This window comes from Lepisosteus platostomus, chromosome 6 (genome assembly GCF_059453375.1).
Source record: "Lepisosteus platostomus isolate fLepPlt1 chromosome 6, fLepPlt1.hap1, whole genome shotgun sequence".
Lineage (NCBI taxonomy): Eukaryota > Metazoa > Chordata > Actinopteri > Semionotiformes > Lepisosteidae > Lepisosteus > Lepisosteus platostomus.
Window position 1 is genome coordinate 27,145,288 of NC_142616.1, and position 15,700 is coordinate 27,160,987.

General features: G+C 36.2%; 1 protein-coding gene across 3 annotated transcripts; it reads left to right on the plus strand.

Annotated features, from left to right (window-relative positions):
• Positions 1–30: 30 nt before the first annotated feature.
• On the plus strand, positions 31–4,791 carry tex36 (testis expressed 36). Of its 3 annotated transcripts, none has more exons than XM_088635117.1 (5): positions 31–103; positions 1,801–1,855; positions 2,238–2,378; positions 3,001–3,081; positions 3,404–4,791. In XM_088635117.1, the coding sequence occupies exons 2-5, from the start codon at positions 1,805–1,807 to the stop codon at positions 3,758–3,760; spliced, it is 630 nt and encodes a 209-aa protein (XP_088491243.1). In that variant the 5' UTR covers positions 31–103; positions 1,801–1,804; the 3' UTR covers positions 3,761–4,791. The 3 variants fall into 3 exon arrangements, with proteins under 3 accessions (XP_088491243.1, XP_088491240.1, XP_088491241.1); XM_088635114.1 differs by lacking the exon at positions 31–103 and adding an exon at positions 476–710; XM_088635115.1 differs by lacking the exon at positions 31–103 and adding an exon at positions 476–704.
• The last annotated feature ends 10,909 nt before the right edge of the window (positions 4,792–15,700 follow it).

Here is a 15,700-nt window from a genome sequence, read left to right on the forward strand (position 1 = left end):
GCAGGACTAAGAAAAAATACAGCTTTTAAATAAAAATATAAAAATATATAGAATGCAGAAATAATAATACAAAAATTTACGAATAAAATGGCATTGGCTCCAAGTATGTGTGGTTGCGAAAAAATAACAATATGTTCTTTTCTAGTATTAGTTCAACATAAGATAAAATGTGAAATATTAACTAAATTCGTGAGACGTTTTGTATTTATAAGCGTATTAATAACTAGCCATTTCAAATTATTTCTTAAACAATGTTTGCAATGTCCTCCCTTTTATAAATTTTATTAGCTGAATGATATCGTTTGAACACATACAAGAGAAATACTAGTTTGTCATAGCACCTCACTGCGTCCCATGTGAGCAGCGATTCAACTGAAGTTGGTCTGAGTACGGGAAAGTAAATCTGAATTTACTTCTGTAATTTAAAATACAGAATATTCAGCGTAATAACCAAAAAATACGATTTCAAGCACGACATAGAATTATCTTGCATTCACACGCATCAATACAGTCAATAGTCAAGTCACAACCGTTAAAACGGAGACTGCATTCATGACCATTTTTAACCTGCTAAATTTCAAGAATGAGTCCGCATTCAGCACTGTCCCCAACATTAATGTGCTGACTTCGGGATCCCCGAAGAAGTGGATTCAATTGAATCCTGTTTATGTTAAATGAGCTTCAGACCGTACGGTATCATGACAGTAGGTGTAACTGAAAGAACCGTTGCTTTTTACTTGCAAAGGACAACTGTAGGCAAAAAAAAAAAACAGGTTATCCTCTCAAACTGTAAACTTTGTATTTCCTAATTATCAAACTACATATAGTTTCATGTAAAAAAATAATAAGCAACGTTTTAGTCATTTTTATCTGAGTATGATATTCAGTTTAACTATGTCATTTGGTGTAATTCTGCAGTAGGGCAATTATCAAAATATGTTGTTTTACCAGGCAAATAGAAGACACATCACAGGCCCAAGCAAACATTACTGCATTGATTGAATTTAAATGGCTAGTTATTATAAACATTGTGTGATGTGGAAGAACAAGTGTTGCTATGCCGTTGCAAATGAATAAAACTGGGTTACGAGTGAACAACATTTTCCGTAATTATCTTAGATACGTCGGGGGCATGCCCAAATGTAACACACCCTGAAGTGGCTCGGAGTAGTGACGATCGTGCTCGAGACACTCCACTCCACTAAGTGTGTAAAAAATAGATGGACTATCGGTCATAGATACCGATTAAATTCTAATTTCCATAGCGTCAATTGTTATGTTGATCTCCGTTTCAGTATCTCAGAGACAAAAACAGTTTATACGATTGAATTGCGAGTCATTGTGGTTATTGTATGGGGGGCAAACTCACAGAGCTGCTAAATATTAATCTATGTCTGAATTTGTTCGTGTCTGAATTTTTTATCACTGGCCTTAGATTTTTTTAAAAAGCAAAAACCCCAATTAAATAAAAAGAACAATAAAAATTGGAATAGATATTCAGCATACGTATTTACTGTGTTAGACAAATTACAAGCACTACGAACTTGTCGCCAAATAATACATAGCTCAACATCTTACAAAATTCTCCCGCGGGGATATCAGGAAGCAACTGTGTATTGCTGTTTCTATGGTTACAGCAAAACTCAGTCCTCCTGTGTGCTTTATGACTTGTTAATAAAGTGTGTTTTAGATAGTGTTTGTTTTAATATATGTTGAGAGAACAAATATTGAGATAAAGCCGCAGTTTATTTATGCTAATTAATGAAAGGGTTATGTAACCGATTTGTGATTTAACTTTAGCAAAATGCCAAAAGGAAGAAACTGGAACCCATGTATGGATAGAGACGGTGAATGGGTAAGTTTTTCAGTGTTCTCAGCGTTATTGTTTTGAACTCATTCATTATAAATAATCACTAAGAAAATGGGAAGGTTGACTCAATTATGAACAGCATTAGCCTTCTAATAGATTTCAAAGTCATTAGTTCAGTTCTGTTTATTAGATGGGTTTTGGTGACTAGCCTCACTAAGTATGATGCCCTAATGTTAAGAAGAAAAAAGCAGAATTCCTCTTGAGTTCCTAGTTTTCTCACCTCTGTTTAATTTGGATTTTTTGGTAGACACTGGATTTACTACTATAAATAATATAATTTAGTAGTATTGTACATATAATTACAGTCCTACATTAATTATTATTATGACCTATCTGTGAAATTTACAATGAATTATGAATTTTCCAGTTTTCCCATCTAGGTTTTCCCTCAATCCCATTTAAAAGAGAGGCTGCTACAAGCACAGGGTGCATGCTAACACAGGCAACAAAACATCCACCAAATGGTGTCCCAGAAAGATACCTGAAGACCTCCAGAACCACAGAAGGGGTGAGAGAAAATAAGATAATCTTTGCCTTGTACATAAAAGTGTTCAGTTTGCAGTTCTGCGATTTTACTCTTGACATACATTTTTAATTGTATTAAAGCTTAGGGGTTTAATGGCTTATTAACTCAATTAATGATGCAAATTCACAGTGTTATAATATTCCTATATACTGTAACAAGAAAATTCAAAAGTTTGCAATGAGCCAAATTCATTACAGTATACAGTTTCTATGGGGTTAAGTTAATAGAGATGGATTATTTATGAACACAAGTGGGCAGGACACCTCAAAGTAACAAATTTCACCCAGAAAAGGCTTCATTTATAGCCAGAAAGTATTAATCAGTCTTATTTTTATTAATTGAAATAATAAAAGCCCAAAACTATAAAAGAAAAGTTGTATGTAAATCTGTACTTCAGTAGCTGCATTTGTGCAAAATGCCATATTCACATAAAAAATAGATCTTTCTAACAATGTATGTTTTTAATATCCAAAGTAAAAAAATAAGTATTGTTTAACTTATTTTTAAGTATTATAGTCAACATATTAACAATGATAACAATACATATTATTTGTATAATTAAGTAGCTTTAATGTTTTAATTCTGTCTACCTCTTATCTTTCAGAACACTGAAAAAAGAGAATACCCATTTTCTGTTCACGATAATCGCTTTGCTTTACACCGTACCTCTGAAATGTTTGATGTTGTAAGTAACTTGTTTTTAAAAACTGTACAGGCTCCGTATTTCAAATTTTGGCACTATAGAAAACAGTACACTTTAGCACTTTCTTTGTAGTTTTCAAATGTTCTTCACTTTTTCATGCCGGTTTCCAGAATATCTTCTACAGCTTCGTAAAACCCTAAAAGTTTCACAGAGTGAAATGTAAATGTCAGGAAGAGAAAAACGAACACACACACACCCACACAAAACCAAATTTCAACCATGAAACATAAAAAAAATCAAAGAGAAACATTGTTGAAATAACTTGATGAAGTCTTTACAAACGTAACCTTATATTTTTCTTGAGGGTCTGGGGCGCAGAAAGGTTTTGGACGGTTTGTCTCAGCACAGCTCCCACAACTTTTTCCTCTGGGCTCAGGATGCTGTGCCCCTTGTGTCTGTGGATGGAGATGGCATGTCATTCTACCACACAGAGTACCTAGGCTGCCAGGAGACAGACCGCCCCAGCTTCAGGCGCTTTCCTCAGAACCACGCTCAGATGTCAAGAGGTTCAGCGGCCCAGGCCGGAAGAGACCTAGTGTGGTTTGGAAGGCATGACAGGATACAGCACACCCCTCTCAGTGTGCTTGCTGTTACCCAGTTCCCATCCTCTTCAAAGCCCTGGAATTACTCCTACCATAATAAAAGCTATTCCAATAAATAGAGATTAAGGGTAATATAACAAGGAATGGATTTTGTTGTTTTTTTCTTTGTTTACTCTTTTCTCTCTGTTTCTGCATTATATAACATTCCTTTCAAAGTCACTTACTACTTTTTTTTTCCTGTGCCAGAAACAAAGAGAGAAACATTAAAATGTTTCTCTCTTTGTGTCAACAGCATTCTTTCTTTTTATTATTAGTATAAAATCCTAATGCTGAGAAGTGAATCTACATCTTAGCAAAAGGTTTTTAAAAAGTACTTTTGAAAAGCAGATGAAGGAGCTGATAAAAATAGATTAACTTATGCCCATAGGGATGAATAGCCCACTCATATATTCAGTGTAGTGTCTGTAAGAAACAAAATGTATTAAAATGTAATGACCTGATGGTTTATGTCACAAATTTAATAGAAGGTATGCTGTTTTTCAAATTAAAATGAAATAGTTACTGGTTTCTTGTTAACTTTATAAAGAAAGGTAGCTTAAGTATTGATTCACAATCAATACAGTGCTTGTCAATTCTACCATTTATTTGCTTTAAATAAGAAATGGGATTCCTTGTGAGGCTCAAATTACAAGTGATGCACAACCAATGCTTTGCAGTATGTATTAATAAACTGAATTTAGAGTCAATTATAAGTAGGATTATCAAACAGTGTGATAGCAAGAGACAAATAAACAGAATTAGGAGAGAGAAATTGCATTTAGTCCATTTAAACATTACAACAGGAGGATCAACATTCATTGTTCCTGCATGTAAAAAGGCAAAAATCAATTTCCCTACCTATGGTTTTGGCTGTGGAAAATCTGCTTGGTTTTATGAACTAAGTCAATACTCCTGTTTACATTATATTGCTATGATTTGGTGACGGTATACATGATCTAATGCTTTTTATTTGTTGCTGTATGTTTATTCTTCTTTTAATATAGTGTAAATGTATTATATAATCTAATGCTGTATTATTAATTAATACAATAAGTCCATACTCTCCTTTGAACACATATATACTGAAAATAAAAAAATCACTATTCATGCATATACAGTACTATATGTTTTTTAAATAAAGTACAGGTATACAGATTTTTCACATTGAATGTTTTTAGTGTCATTATGATTAATTAATCATAAATGACTAAATTTAAAAATGACGAACTCTAGCAAGTTTACTAAATCACCATTAGTGTACCATTAGTGTACGCAGATTAGGTAGAGGGGATGTGGTGATTTAACCCGTCGAATATCAAATTTACGCAGAATGTAGCCAATATACCACACTTCCCAAGTGAACAATACCTAGGTGTCATTGTATGTTGTAGGTTTTTTATAGACCACCATGATGGATATCAGCGAGTGGGATCTCAAATTTCGCCTTTCCTGTGGCATCATCCTGATGTGACTGCATTCCAACAAGCCGATGCATGTTTGCTGTTTGCGTAACTTTGAGTTTTCTTGCAAGATGAAAATTTGACAGGTATGCTGTAGATGCCCTATTCACCAGAGCTCAGCACCATTGAATTTTTGTGTGGGATAAGCTGGAATGATATGTAATACTGTATGTAAGAACAGACATGTGCTTATCTAGGCTGTGCATGAAGAATGAGACAAAGTCCTGCAAGACAGCATCTGCAATGTGGTTTAAAGATGTACAGCTTGTATTGCTTCCAGCAGTGGCCTCAAACCTATGACTTTCCCAGTAGACTCCTATTGATCAAATGTGTCAATACTAGATCATATCTGTTTAGGAAAAAAATAGTGTACAAAAAAGATTGTAAAGTTGTGAATTTGTAGTCTTTATAAGTTTCTTTTGTTGCTCAGTGTATTTACAAGATGGAGGTGAATATCTACAGAAATATGCATGTCCCCTATGTTTGAACTAACAATACCTGATTTGTTGTATCACCATACATTATTACATTGGACTGAAAATATTTTATAAGTACCCATTTTTGCAAATCAAAGTCAATGTCATGCTCTCTTCAGCTGATATTACGGACTGCTAAACAACCTCAAGTTTTAGGCAATGCATTTCAGTCAAATTCTTCATGTTTTTTTACACTAACATCTACAGCTGCTGCAAATTATTGAAAGGCTTTTGTGCTTTATTTGGCTAATTTATTGATTTCTTTGTGACACACATAAATGTGGCTAAATCTGTGAATTCAATAACAGAAGCCTCAAGAATGTTGGCAGAATGAACAAGATCAGTCACGCTGACACTTCTGCTATCACCGCTGCCATGGAAAATAAAAAACACTGTCAACATTTGGTGAAATGCATGGCGTCCCACATGGGAGACACTTCTGAAGCAGTAATGGCACAAACCCCTGCGACACATTCATATAACAAATCTCGGCTGCATAAATTGCAAATAACCAGAGAAACAGTCACCTCATCTCAGTCTAAAATCAGCTGAAATGATAGGTGGATGAAAATAAATCACTTTTGCTATTATCTGAAGAAGGGGAATTGCGCATACAGAATTTCTTTTACAAATCTGTCCTGGGCTTCCAGGCTTTGCTGCATTGAAATTGGCCTCTGTACACAGTGAATTTTTGTCAGAATGATTTTAAATCCCTGCTGATTCGCAACTCTGTATTCCAATAAGATATCACTCTGTAGGGCTCTTAGCCAGAGAGAGGCACCGTAGATGCTGTGATATTCAGATATTCACATGTTTACCCACAGTGGGGATCCATACTGCAACATTTGGGTTCCAAGAAATATTGATGTTTAAAGGTCAGCTTAATATCTAGTGGGAAGACACTGACTATCTACTGCAAAATTTAGGTATTTTGTACCTGCACACACAAAATCCTGCATACAATATTTATAGTACATATGCTGTACAGTGCCCATCACATCTATTTTTCAGGAAGGATTTTGTACACTTTTTATCAGTGGCAGAAAAGAAGCTTACAAAATTTTTTAAAGCAATTAAACTCTCCATTTGATTTTGCTGCACCCACTTGATTTTGTATAGCCAGTTTGTGTTTTTTCACGCCTTTGGTCACAGCTACAAATCTATGGCTGTACGCAGGGGAAAATGAGGAAGTGTATGCCGACGCCTTCTGCTCACCTCACTTGGAGCCACTTGTTTTTGAAAACGTCACAGGCGACACAGTTCTGTGCCAGAGGTCGAGTGCTGAATGGAGAGGAGCAGTGGCCATCACCAGCAGTGCTGCATGTGAGCAAGGCATGGCAGAATGCAGGGGTGGCTATCTCACTGAGATCTGAGAGAGCCCTGACCTACTGGTCCCACTACTCTTGGCTCTGCTCAGCCAATTGCACTTGGCTCCTTAGAAAATCCTAGACTTCACCCATGACCCTTGTCCATAATCAGTCAAGCACATTTATAGACTGAGCCACTCCAACAGCAGCTTTTGTTGGTTCCTGAGCCCGAGAGTAAGTTGCACCATGAGGTGATGCACTCTGTTTAACTCCATTCAGCCAGCAGGCATTTCACCCTGCAACCCACTGAAGCGCAGCAGGTGTGAGCCTGGTTAGTACCTGGTTGGGAGATCTGGGACAAACTAATGTTTCTGCTGGAAGAGGTGTTAATGGGTCCAATAGGGGGTGCTCACCCTGTGGTCTGTGTGGGTCCTAATGCCTCAGTATAGTGATGGGGACAATGTACAGTAAAAAAGCACTGTCCTTTGGATGAGAAGTAAAACTGAGGTCCTGACTTCCTGTGGTCATTGGGGTCAAAATCCCTGGGTGTTTCTCGAAAAGATTAGGGGCATCCTGGCCAGATTTTCCCATTGGCCTTTACCTTTATCATGGCCTCCTAATAATCCCCAACTATGAATTGCTCTCCTCCCCATGCGACTGGGGAGCTATTCTAGCTCTCTAAAAGGACCTTTTTAGAAATAAAAAAATGTTATTACACTCAGGGGCTTAACACATCTGCTACTGTTGAAGCAGCAGTCATTGGATACCAAGTATGCTGCCTTCAGTTTTTGTTTGTTTCAATTATCAAACATCTAATGCATTTAAAATATTATTTTTAGAGACTATTTTATAATGCTTTTGCGGTTGGATAGGGTTATAGGTTTGGAATTTGACTTAAAGCACTTTTGCTGTATCACAGAGCTAAACATTTGAGAACATCTTTAATGCTACTCTTTTCATGCTGAGGGTTGTAAATGAAATGGATAGTGAGCCAACATCGATACAGCTGGGTGCATTTTATGGGATTCATTTATATAGTACTCCACTTCATCCCTCAAGTCCAAATGATATTCTTTTGGATGTTTAAGTCTGGCAATATGCCATCTCTGATACTTGACTTGAAAGCACAATTCAGAAAAAGAAATGTGCAACCGTGATTCAGACAGGGCATTATAGATGTTAAAGAATATTGCAAGGGCTAGGAAAAAACTACATGGTGCATGTAAAAGAAACTTGCATGAAGAGCTTAATCTCACATTTCTATCGCTTATATCAGATTGCAGGCTTTACTCTTCAGAAAAATATTACTGTTGCTCAAATGATAACTTGCAAAATATTTCATTGCATTGAAAAGCCTTAAAAAAAGCAAATGTGCAAATACAGAAAGAATGTATTGCTAAGCCTGAGAATATGTCTAATAAGGCATTTCATTTTTTCACAATGCAAATAAGAAAAACTTATGATGGCAAACACAAAATATATCTGAACAGTCTGAATGTGAATTTTCTTTCTTTTTCAAAATATATGCTTAATATAACTAGAAATCAAGGTATACAGTCTAGAATGTGTTTATGTGTATCTCCATATACAGCACTGCAAATGTACAATATCTTTTGCTCTACTGTATGTACTGTATGTACAAATTGAATGTGAATTACTCTGAAAAGACAGACATGCTTCCATGCTTCACCCAGAATACATATGTCCAGTAAGGGATAACTCCCTTTGGAATTAAAAGTCAAAGCAGGTAGCTCACCCTAGTATTTGATCTGTAGACATTAAAAATTCAAAAGTATCTTTTATAGCAGGGAAAATGTATTAAACATCATAAATGTCTTGTACACTTTTACTTCTTAGTGCAAAATTAATCAATAATAATAATAACAATTGCTTACACTTATATAGCGCTTTTCTGAACACTCCATTCAAAGTGCTTTACAGGTAATGGGGACTCCCCTCCATCACCACCACCAATGTGCAGCCCCACCTGGATGATGCGACGGCAGCCATAGTGCGCCAGAACGCTCACCACACATCAGCTATCAGTGGGGAGGAGAGCAGAGTAATGAAGCCAATTCATAGAGGGGGATTGTTAAGAGGGCATTATTGATAAAGGCCAATGGGAAATTTGGCCAGGACGCCGGGGTTACACCCTTACTCTTTTCAAGAAACGCCCTGGGATTTTTAATGACCACAGAGAGTCAGGACCTCGGTTTTACGTCTCACCCAAAGGACGGCGCCTGTTTACAGTATAGTGTCCCCGTCAGTACACTGGGGCATTAGGACCCACATGAGCCGCAGGGTGAGCGCCCCCTGCTGGCCCCAATACATAAGTAAATGTTATTTCATAGCTTATTAGTTTTTTGCAGCTACAAACACAGAACTAGTTTGCATAAATAGAAAGTTTCAATAAAAATGAGAAAACACTCATGTTGAACCCAGCTTCCGAAAATCTTACATCCTAGAGGTGTATCCTTCATAAACAACACCTACATTTTTTTAAAATAATTGCTCGTTGATGAAGAAAATAGTTCACTAAAAACTAATACAGAAATACCTGTGGTCCTTGTGAATCAACGAGCCAGGCATAATTCATAACACTTTCATGCAGTTTAGCAAAACTACTACTATGTCCAACTCCACTCCCCAAGATATTTCAGATTAGGTGCTTTTTCTAAGTCTTTTACAATTGAGTCATTCAAGAAAACAAGAACATCTGCCAGACTGTAAATTGTTTTGAACTTGTACTGAAAATTAGATTTACTGCCAAGCATATCATACAAGGGATATACTGAACATAGAACTGATCATCAGTTTGCATGTTGTATACAAGTACAGATGTCTCAAGGCAAGGCAAAGATACTTCCAACGTGACTAGAAAGCAAGTTGGGAGGGAAGTTGTAGGACATAGTGCTCGGTTCATCACAACATGTTGCACAATCCGGCACAGGCTCGGTGAGCATAACCACTAACACATGAAAACAACAAAGCAAAAATAAGTAGGAGTTACCCTTTCAAGAGAGCATTCATAAACTGCTGCTGTTCTGCGTCCCTGCCTCTCATTGTATTTCAATTAGTGTTTACCAATGTGCTTCCCTGTTAGCATCTGCTTAAGCATAAGCCCATGGCCCATATCTCTGATACTGTTGAGGTGAAAAGATTTCTATATCTTTTTTTTTTCTTTGCTGCTAAATAAAGCGCAGCTTATTCAGGTTTCAATGCACAAATAGGCAGAAGGATGGAAACAATAAAATTATTACAGGGGCTATTGATCAGTTGCCATGGAGAGCATCATGCAGATAAGGCCCTGCATTATGTTTACTGAACTAGTGCCACGTGTTAGCAGGGTCATTACAGATCTGAAGAATGACATGGAACCAAATGTTTGATGTGCTTTTTTGCCCTCCTACACCTATCACTTACTCAATACTTACTGAGTTTCATTTAGTCTTTTGCTTATTAAAATAAAAAAAGACATTTAAATTTGTAGCTTCTCAATAGAATTAGAGAAAAGCGTATATCAATAAATATTTTGAAGATTCATGTCAACCAGATTAGTTAGCAAAACAACATTTTTCCTCTTGCACCGCATCAGTAATGAAAAGGTAATAGGTAAAAGGTATGATCTTGGTCTGGGTGTGTAATGACAAATGGTTTAATCAGTGCATCTCTAATTAAATATAATCTATAGGTGACTTTAATATATCTTTATAAACGTCTAAAAAAGGTTTATATAGAAAATATATAGGTCATCTTTTATAGAAACTATTACATTACTTTCATAAGTGTATTCACACACTTGTTTAGTTTCTGGGGTTTGGTATTTTCAAATCCACATATATTAAATATTAATTTAATATAATAACTACGATAAAAACACAATTCAGCAAAATCGTAATTCGCCAATTATGCAATGTGACTCAAACTGTACAACGCATCCACCTTGCGTCTGGGCAGAGGCAATATTGACAGTGACCTGTTTCTGGACTGAACGCATCTACACATCTACTGCTACATCTGTTCTCTTTCTTTTTCCTTTCCCGTCTACAACCGTTTTTTGTACAATATATGCCAGGGACCTGTGCAATACATTTATATCTATATTTATATCTATATCTATATTCATATGTGTGATACGATTTTTCTGTGTACTGTTCTGTTCTAGTTTGTTCTTTGTTACTGTAACTCCTTTAGTGCACCCCTCACTGTACTGATTGTATTGTATGTATTGTACTATTATTATTATTGTATCATTCGTTGCACTGTGGCTGTGTTGTCTGTGTTAAGCTGCTGTTGCACTGCAATTTCCCTCACGGAATCAATAAAGTATCTATCTATCTAAACTGTTTGAAATATTTGGGTTTGCTGAGCAGGGCAGCTGAGCAGGAATGAGCTTTCAGTTTGTATTTACACCAGCAGAGGGCAATCCTCCCTTAACTGGTTCAAATGAATTTAGTTTCAAAGCCACGAGTTCATACGTAAAGTTTGAATAGGGCTGTTAATGAAATAAGGTTTAAGAATTAATTACTAAGGACAGTAGAATCAAACAAGTTCCTGTAATTTGTTTTAATATATCAATGTACGGCCTGGCTGGCGTAAAGGTTAGGAAAATAAGCTTTCTTCTTTTCTGAACATCAAAAGAAACTGTGACCTACTATATATCTGCAAAAAATCAAAACTTTATCAGAAAGTTGAGAAAATCTTTTTTGTTGTGCTGACACTTTATCGAAAACGCATAATATAGGTAAGTTCAGAATGCTGATAACATCTGTCAGGCCAGCAGTGTGTGTCCACCACTGGAAGTCAGACAAGCTGTCCAGTACATCTGCAATACATAACTTAGCACCAACTTGCAAATGCTGTCCTATGGAAATTGTGGCCCATTCCTCTCATATATCCTGGAGAGGCTTGCCTGTTCACTGGTTTCGGGGCCATAGATGCTACACAGCCCATCCCACAATTTTCGATGGGGAGTAGGTTATCTGAAGCATAAATGTCACATTCTCTTCTGGCAAGATGGCATGAGCATTTATCACAGGAACAGCACGAGGACTTGTGTTGTCCTGCCGGAATGTTGTCCAGCCAGGATGTGACCTCAGGCAGGGGAGCAAGTGAGGTTCCAAGACTGGCTTCTCGCCGTGCATTCAGTTTGGCTTTAAACACTACATGTGGAGTGACACTCCTGCCCCAATCATTACACCTTGACTTCCCCATTGACTGGTCAGTTGAACACACTAATTAGCATAATGTTATAGGCCACCAGCAACTATATCACCCTGCAACTCACAACTAGCAACCCATTGAAGCTAAGCAGGTGTGAGCTTGGTCAGTATCTGGTTGGGAGAGTTCCTGGGAAAACTAAGGTTGCTGCAGGAAGAAGTGTTAGTGGGACCTGTGGGGACCCTGCGGTCGGCGTGGGTCCTAATGCCCCAGTATAGTGATGGGGACACTATCCTGTAAAAAGGTGCCATCCTTCAGATGAGACATAAAACCGAAGTCATTAAAGGACCTCTCTCAAAATAAGTAGGGGTGTAACCCCGGTGTCCTGGCCAAATTCTCCTCTGGCCTTTTCCAATCTTAGCCTCCTAAAAACCCCCATCTCTGAACTGGCTTCATCACTCTGTTCTCCTCCCCACTCATAGCTGAAGTGTGGTGAGCGTACAGGTGCACTTTGGCTACTGTTGCATCTGTGAAGTGCTTTGAGTGGAGTATCCAGAGAAGCGCTATAAAAGCTGTTGTTGTTGTTCTAAACCCCATCAGGTCCTTGATTCATCACTGAAGAGGACTTGGTTCCACTGCAGGTAATCATTGTTCTTTTGGTACAGTAAGTAGAACTTATTAGTTCCCTTCCATATTTTTCTTTCTTTATTTTCACCAGGCTTGACATTCAAGTTAGATCACCTCATCACCTTTGCTCAGTAAACTCCCTCAGTAATGTGGTCATTTTCTGATTATTACTGAAATCACTCCAGTGTATCACAGTCAGTCATGAATGATCAATTAATCACACAAATACCACAAATGTTTGATCAACAGCTAAATGCCATGGTTTTTAAAATTTCCAAAACTATTGGTCTATAAATAAATGGATAATTTCTTGTGATGCTCAGTATATATCTTAAATGAAATAGGTTCAAATTAAACAGCATTTCTTTTAATGGTTATTGCTCGTATTTATACTCTACCAAATACCCATCATTAAAATAATCAGCGATGCATGTTGATAACTTGTTCTGGAAATGTACTTTTAACTGTCTTTACTTAATGATAATTTCCCAATGTAAATCAAGCATTAAGGTTAATTTAGAGAACATATATAACATGATTTTCCATAACCACAAGAGGTTATCTATCTGCACCTGTGTGTCTATGACTGTGTGTGGGGAGAGCACGTATTTCGAGAGGGATGTGAGTGTGAGCTGGCTTGAGTCTCATTAATTACATTGGAATCCATGTTACCCACTGACCCACTTGTCTTCTAAACACCTTTAACAGATAAAGACCTTGTGGTAATAAATAGACAAAAAAAGTTAATAAGCAAACCAATCTCGCTGTGCACTGGTGTCCAGAGGTATTATCGTTTTCTGTAGTCTGAGTTAATGAAAAGCAGTTATTGCTCATTATTTTGGGCAAAACTGAGAAATTAATACAGTATGAGGATTATGAGAAGAATGAACAGGGAAAGTATATATTCAGAAATATTTGTAATGGCCATTTTTGTACCTGAAAAGTGGTTGCTGTGAGTCATTTACACTATTCTTTCCTTCCTGCAATTCAGTGTTAGAACAATGCTCAGTGTTTTACAACAGACTTAAGGCTTGAAATATATCATGCTTCCTTTAAAATATATTTAAACAGTTCTCAAATTTAATGGGATTAAACCCATATGCTGTGCTGTTATCTATTGATGTGAGTGTTTGGTGCTTCTAGTGGGTGATTCCAGTACTTGAAGAATTGCCAAGTTATTGGTGTCTTTATTCCATGTCTTTGTTATCCTTATATTTTCATAATATTGTGAATTACTAAAGTAAACTTGGTCTGGCTTGTCTTATCACCAATGTTTGTGGATAAACATGAGGTTCTTTTTGCTGTATGTTAAATGTTAAACCTGTATTTGTCATATTCATTATATTTACTAGTTACTCTTTTGTCAATAATATATTTTTTGTTCTTCCATTTATTAAATGGAGATAAAAATAAAAAATACACTATCGTTTCACTTCTGTCCACTTCTGTACCCTTATTAAACCCCATAATATTATATAAAATATATGAAGTAAAACATCTTTATTAAACCACAACCATTTACATCTCTCACATTTGTCTTAGTGTGTATGCATTTATTTGCATATTTAATACATAGACTATGAAATAATACTGGACACACCATAATGCAAAAATTGAACATATGGTGATCATTATATGCTCTAGCTACTGAGTAATTTAGGAATACAGCAGATAATTAAATTATGTATTATTGACTGCCAAGGCTATTATTTTCTGGGCATTGATAATTGATACATTCTTCAAAATGAATCCCTGCTTAAAGTCATCGCCAGCTACTCAGCAAATCTTGTAAGATGTGAAATGTTAAGTGTCCTGTGTATTATTTATTGAGCCATGTATCCACCAGGACAGTGAAAAGAAACTCATAAGTTTTGCAAGAGAAAACATTGCAGAATAGGGAAGATGAGCAGCTGATCAGAATAATGAGTGAATGATCACTCTTTACAGCAAAGGCTGATGCTTGTGCATGATATAGTATAGAACATTTCTGTACAGTTCTTCACATACAGTGGCATAAATATACATACACACACCTCTCCCTACACTATTTAAAGGAAGAAAATGATTGCATTACTTTACATGGAATCTTTGGAATCATTTTGATGTGATTTTGTTAGAAACAAAACCACTGTTTTTAGGTTTCAAATGGATAAAATGAGAGCATATTTAAGTCAACAATTTAGCACTAAGCTCTCTTATTTATCAACACAAAAGCTCCTCACTTCATACAAGATTATCAAAGCTGATTTCAGTCTTTTCAGAAAGCAGCGTTAAAAAATAAAATTAATATGTGCCCAAAATCTCTGAGACATTAGCACACAGGGCTGTTTAGTACAGTATAAATCAATTTTCTTTTGCCCTTGATAAAAATATTAGGGTTTAGAAAGCAAATAGGGGGTGGTACATGACGCAAGATTTTAAGTCTCATAATTTCACATTTAGATTAATATACCAAGGAGTTATCATCAAATATTTACTACTAAATTCTTCATTCTCAAGTGGAATGCCCATTAAATAGAATTAGGTGTTAACAGATATCTGTGTTTATTCATACTGCATTGCTTAGATAAACTGAAATTCTATGGCTTTTATCACAAGCTCTTTCATAAGAAATACAAAGATTTAGCACACAGCACATTGAAAATGATGGCATATGCACTAACATGATTTGAAACCAGGAGTAATATAATTTTGTCCATAAGCACCTCTGTTAATGTTATTCTGAAAGATCACAATGCATAGCATGGTTATGCTGTTCATAATGTTAAATAGATTTTTTTTCTAAATAACAATGGGGTCACACTCCATTCCATTATGTTCTATTCTGTAGTTATAAATTTAAACACAGGGCAAGAATCAATATTTTGCACACATTTCTGCATCTGCAGTATGTGGATCATACATTTTTTATTTGTGCCTTTTTGGCAGAAAGAAAATCAACTAAAACAAGACAAAGCATTAAAACCGCAAACTGAGAAGCAACGAATTGA

Excerpts from the sequence above, each read along its gene's own strand:
- tex36 (XM_088635117.1), top strand. The coding sequence starts at position 1,805 with ATGCCAAAAGGAAGAAACTGGAACCCATGTATGGATAGAGACGGTGAA. Across the intron at positions 1,856-2,237 it reads TGGATAGAGACGGTGAATGG|TTTTCCCATCTAGGTTTTCC; the intron begins GTAAGTTTTTCA and ends TGAATTTTCCAG. Across the intron at positions 2,379-3,000 it reads CCTCCAGAACCACAGAAGGG|AACACTGAAAAAAGAGAATA; the intron begins GTGAGAGAAAAT and ends CTTATCTTTCAG.